We start from the raw sequence: 6,193 nt of genomic DNA, 5'->3' as shown, positions 1-6,193 counted from the left end.
CCATGTGTGCAACGGAGGTGTGCCCCACCATACATCTGCAAGACAAACAAACTGAGGTGCAACGGACTGGGCAATTGTGGCGGAGATGAGGAACTCTGCGTCTGCGACAACTTCGATGCGGATGATGCAGATTCAGATGACAAGGATTCATATATTAGCGATGACGACGTTGAAATGGCCTAAGCTACATTAACTGTCATCTCACATGTGTCATTGTATTGTTTATTTATGTGTTCATCAACACAGCCCCATTTATGTTTTGAATCCATTTTATGAATGAATACTCACAGTTGGCATAATATATATATATATATATATATATATATATATATATATATATATATATATATATATATATATATATATATATATATATATATACACATATATATATATATACATATACACATATATATATATATACACATATATATATATATATATATATATACACATATATATATATATATATATATATATATATATATATATATATATATACACTAATGTTTGATTTTTATTGCACCGAAAAACATTTATCACATAATATTCTTTGCATTAACATTACCTTACATTTTATACCATACAGCCCATATTGAATGTGCATTCAATAACATAAACATGTACAAATCACTGGACGCCATTTTGTTTTTTGCATAACTCCTGCTCTGCCAAAAATGTGAGTCGGGCACCATCAAAATTTGTGATCTGCATGATCTAACGAAAGAATGGACACCACTCCCAAGTTTGCACCGCAAAGGGTCCTACAGGATTACATTTGCTGCCAACCTGTGCGCAACTCTCTATTATCTCTGGAATCTTCCAAACGCCATGCTAACTACTCAACTCCACTTCTTTGTACCACTTTTCTCCAACTTGTTGAACCTCCTTCGCCAAACTGTTTAATTGAACTCTTCACTTCAGGGTTTCAGGTTGGCAGTGCACCAACAGCTCTCGGGCAATTCTTCATCCTGACCCATTATCTTTTCTATCTTCATTAACCATCCCCATCAACTTGCTCGTTGTTATGTTTAATTTCCACTTCTCTCACCTCCTCTTTATTTATCCCCGAATTACATCCACGTGTTGTCCCACTGTCAGTGCGTTGTGTTCCACCTTATCACCTTGCTCTTATATGAGCCAACATTTCACACATAAATATAATAAATCTCTGCAGTAATTCATGCAAGATATCAAATAGTCTGCGAGTATCATGAAGCTAATCATCCATGACTTCTACAGACCTGAACTTCTTTTCCACCTATAAGGCCTTCATCCACAGCTTGATGGAGTACTGCTCCCCCCTCTGGGCTGGCTCCCCTGCCTCACACCTTGCTCAGCTTGACAGTGTGGCGTGGAAACCAAGGCCTTAAAGATCATTTGAATCTCCCGTGCTGAGGCCGAGTCTATGGGCCTATCACTTTCCCATCGCAGATAGGTCGGTGGTCTGTGTGTTCTACCCCCTCCTTTCTGGTCTTGCACCTTCTGCTCTTTCTGTACTTTGTCCCCTCCAAGCTCCTGCAAGAGTGCACACAGTCCACCATCAATCCCCTTTTGGTGAAACTCCCAAAATCCAGGATCACTGCTCACCTCCACTCATAATTCCTCTTTTTTCCCCCCCAACTGTGGAAACGCCTTCCACATTCTCTTAAATGTCATTCTTCCCTCCAGGTCTTCAGGACAGCTGTTCACCACTTTCTCAGATCATCCCCAATCCAAAAGCATGATCTTTTCTACCCTCATTACCCCCCAGGGCCTCCTTCCAAATTTCCAATTTCCCTTCATGAGAGTTTCCTTCTATATCCACCCTGTCCATCCCATGCATCCTTTCCTGCCCCCCCCCCCATTCCTCCCTCTATTTTGTCCTTCAACACTCCTGTTGGTTTTTCCCCCTCTCTCTACTGTTCCTTTTGTTCTGTTATGTGCTGATCCGTTCAATGTTCTCGCTCTTGAACAAGCCTGGACTGTAAACAAACAAAAAAAAGACTAAACTATCACCCCAGTCGCTTTTGAATCATCTTCCTTTGATAACCAACAAATTTGATTGCATAAAATACATGATTATTATAGATAACTGAGCTGACCGATAAACTTAATAATTGAGAAACTAACATACAGGGTGTGCCAATAAAAGGTTAACCATTTCAAATGACCTTTGTACTTTTAGTCATTACCCTTATTATTTTTTGTTTTGCAGGGGTGATTAATGATCTTTGGAGAAGTCATTCAAGCATAACCCAAGTATTCTATGGAAAATGACGTTTTCTACGGAGCAAAGAGGAAACATTGCAAGTAGTATTTTGAGACCGAATCAATTGCTTCTGCACTGAGTATGGAGTGCATCCCAGAAACAAGTCAAGCAAGCCAGCCATTTGGAAACTTGTGAAAAAGTTCAAAAGTGAAGGGACGATTCTCAACATTAACAAGGGAAGGTCCAGTCACCCCAGAAGTGCACGGTGTGAAGGAAACATGGAATGAGTTTGTGAGTCAGTCACGCAAAGCCCGAAGAAATCGTATCGACAAAGATCGGCTGAACTGGGTATCACTCCCAGCAGTATCAGAAGGATAATGAAACAAGATTTAAACCTATTTACATGCCACATCACAACATCCCATAAATTGACCAATGGGGATAAAGCAGCACGAGTCACTGTGTGTGAGATGCTGCAGCAGGAGATGGAGGCAAACCCAAACTGGATTCACGATGTGTGGTTTAGTGACGAGGGACACTTTCACGTCAATGGTGCTGTCAATTCACACAACAACATTTTCTGGGGAATTCACCGCCCAGATGTGGTTGAAGAGAAGTCGCTTAAGGGTCGGAAAGTCACTGCTTTTGTGGCTGTCAGCGAGAGCTGTGTTTGGGCCATATTGGTTTGAAGACAAAAATGGAAGAATGGTTACCATCAATCAAGAACGATATTGGTCGATTGTCAATGCATTTTACGAAGACTTGATGCAACCGGTGAGCACTGCAGCCCTCCGGTGACAGTGGTTCATGCAAGACGGTGCTTCCCCGCATACAGCCAACCAAACAATTACCTTTCTGCGTCAAAAATTCAGACGAGTTCTCAGTTTGCGTTTGGAAATTGAATGGTCTCCACCCAGCCCCGACCTCAATCTGCTGGATATTTTTTCCGCTGAGGAGCTTGTAAGGATGTCTACAGAGACATGACAGAAGTAAATTGACACCATGATTATTAATTTATTGAACATTTGAAGTATATTTGATCCATTTTAATACATAAACTAGTATTTTGTAGACCTGCCATTTGCAGATTTCAATGCTTTTACTCTTTCAGGCAAAGAACTAACGAGTTCTGAAATTTTCTGTCCAGGCTTCCCACAAAAGGTTTAGCAATTCTGCCCATGATGTTGGTTTCCTGGACTTTTTCCACACAGCTCGATCCACTATGACCCAGAGGTATTAAATGGGATTCATGTCAGGAGACTGACTTGGCCATGGAAGTCGTTTGATCCCATTTATGTCCTGCCATTCTTTGGTCTTTTTTGCAGTGTGGAATGGAGCTCCCATTGCAAATCAATGAAATGCAAATCGTCGAGTTGATGTTGCCAACACACTCCACAAGCTCTGGCCAACCAGCACTCCAGATTGCTCCCAACACAATCACTGAAAAACCACAGTGTTTGACAGTTGGCTGCAATGGGTTCAAAGAAATCTCTTGACTGGGAAGTCTCCAGACCCATACACATCCATTGTCAGAAAATGGAGTAAATTGGGACTCATCTAAAAAAAATGACAGTTTGCCAAAACTCCAAGGGTCTGTTGGCCATCTCGTCAACCCACTTATTTTGCCTTTGAATGTTGGCTGGTCGAAGAGGTTTTCTCCTAGCTGCTCTCCCATAGTTGCCCAGTGGATGAAGGTACCACATGGCAGTTCTTGAGCTAGTTTGGACCTCCTCTGCAACATCTGCTGCCTTGCAATGGAGAGTTTTCTCAATGAACCGCTTGACAGCTCAAAGACATCTTTCTGAGGGCCCAGATCGACCAGAATGGGAAGCTGTGGATTCCTTGCCTTCGTTGGTGAACTGCACAATCACCCGATTGACCGTATAAAACGGAATGCCAAGGTTCTGAGCTATCTGACACTAGCTGACTCCACCTTCCAAATGGCCAACAATTTGTCCTCTTTGAAAATCGGAAAGTTTGTGTGCTCCCTGGGTTTGAGGCATAGTTAATTGTCATACACGACCCAGGAACTCGTTTCTGCAAAGAATAGTCGAATATTAGTACAAATCATTGAGTAAAAACTGCGTTATACAGATGAAATGAAGAAATTTTTGGCGTCTATTTACTTCTGTCATGATCTTAACCTGATCTGAAGGCAGCAGTTGAGGCTTATGTGCAGACAGTTACCATTAAAACTTGCAGAAACGTCAGTGGAAACTTCACAATTCATGTGAATGCATGTTGTGTGCGTGGGAGTGCTCACATCGAACACCTTACCTAAAAGCGCATGAACACATAATGAGTTTCATGTCTATATGGTTTGGTTTTCATTTCCCAAGTTAATTCTTTGTTTTATTACTCAGTGTTTTGGTTAATAAAGTTTTGAAGTGGCTAATCTTTTATTGTCACACCCTGTATTTGAGAAATTTATTGAAGGTGGTGCTTTGACTTGCCAATAACCAAGTCGTACTCGTACATACTGGATGAAGCCACTCATTACCAATATTTAATCACCCTAGCAAAAAGTCATTCAGCTTAGCTAGATTTAAACCACACTTATCTTCAATACACCATACTCTTTATGGAGTATCAGTGGTGCTGAAGCAGTCTTTTGACAAAGGTTGTGCTGGGTGGTTTGCCATTACCTTCCCATCAGGCTAGCAGAGGTACACACTCGTCTCACAGCTGTCCAGCTTGGGTTTGAATCTTGGGCCAGCTATAAACTGTCATCCTGGTGTTTCGGAGGCAGGGAAATTCATGAAAGTATGTGACGTCTCTCAGTTGGACGTTAAACTGGACATACCTTCTGCTGATATTAATTTGTAGATGTTAAAGATCTCAGCCTCCATAGACTGACTTGTCACTTTAAAGGTGATACAGGCAAAAGAAAAAGTCAATTAAGCAAAATAATAAATAAAAGGAATTGCATATTCATGGTTTACTCAAGAGTGAGGAACCACAGTGGAAAATGCAATGGTTTTCGTAACAATGGAATGAAATGTAACATTTTCAAACATCACTTCACCTTCTCTTTCCTGAGAACAAATCACCACCCGACCCAAAGCTAAGAGAAAAGTCAATTATAATCAGTCCAACTTTTACGAGCCGGTGCGTATCCTCTAGGAATCGCCAGGCTCTGGCCCTGCACTTGCACCTTTCATAGCACACTGCATCACCAGCGTGTGCAGTTTTCCCTCAGCATACAAGCGCTTCGTCTCCGAGCCACCACCGATGAGATTTCCGTTAACAAACACCTGCGGTACCTGAACACACCAGGAGGCAGAAGAGTCAATGAGAATACTACTCATGGAGGAGCTTGTACATGAGTCACATGCAGGACCCATATATTGATGTACATCAACGTATTTAACATGAATTAAAAGGACATTCATAGGTTACAGACAAAACCGCATCTTGTATGGAACTTGAACCTGGCTTCCCCGAAATACAAGTCACGGGGGTTCATAATGAAAGCACGATGCTGGCCAAAACTTGAACAAAATATCACGCTATTTATCTTCACACGAGAGGAAGGAAAACATTGGTGTTGGCAGCAATTGAAACGGATTTGAGCCACACTTGACTTCAACAGCGGATGGCATACTCTCGTCGGCTTTCGGTTGATGAAAAAAAAAAATTAAAAAATCGAAATCATTAACTTGGCTGTCAATGCAGACTGACACCATCCTCCACAATGACTCGTATTCAATCACATGTTGGAAACAAACCTGGAAGCGAAGAGGGAACATGGAATGCAAGCAAAAGTCTACGTGTGGATGGTGACGTCACGTGTAGTCTTAGCAGCTGAGACGTCAGTATCGAGTATGCATTGCACCAACATTGATACAGTGCCTGCAAATCTGTGGAATGTTTCTGATGAAGAGTCATGATGTTTTCTGGGATTGTGTTCCATTCCTCAGTCATACGGAAGCTGTGGATGTTGACGGACCCAAAATCCTAGAAGGTCCCAAGTATATTCTAACCGATTAAAGACTCGGCTTC

General features: G+C 41.6%; 1 protein-coding gene across 2 annotated transcripts in view; it reads right to left on the bottom strand.

Moving 5' to 3' along the window:
* Positions 1-558: 558 nt before the first annotated feature.
* Positions 559-6,193, bottom strand: part of LOC147012773 (glutaredoxin-2, mitochondrial-like) — a 16,144-nt gene continuing 10,509 nt past the window's right edge. For both annotated transcript variants that reach the window (XM_085853946.1, XM_085853945.1), the window contains exon 3: positions 559-5,454. In XM_085853946.1, the coding sequence (XP_085710072.1) occupies positions 5,311-5,454 (144 nt within the window). In that variant the 3' untranslated portion in view covers positions 559-5,310. The remainder of the gene's footprint in view (positions 5,455-6,193) is intronic.

The sequence above is a fragment of the Eptatretus burgeri genome, chromosome 14 (genome assembly GCF_056783735.1).
Source record: "Eptatretus burgeri isolate ZD-2024b chromosome 14, Ebu_testis_v1, whole genome shotgun sequence".
Classification (NCBI taxonomy): domain Eukaryota; kingdom Metazoa; phylum Chordata; class Myxini; order Myxiniformes; family Myxinidae; genus Eptatretus; species Eptatretus burgeri.
This window is presented reverse-complemented; position numbering and strand designations above follow the sequence as displayed.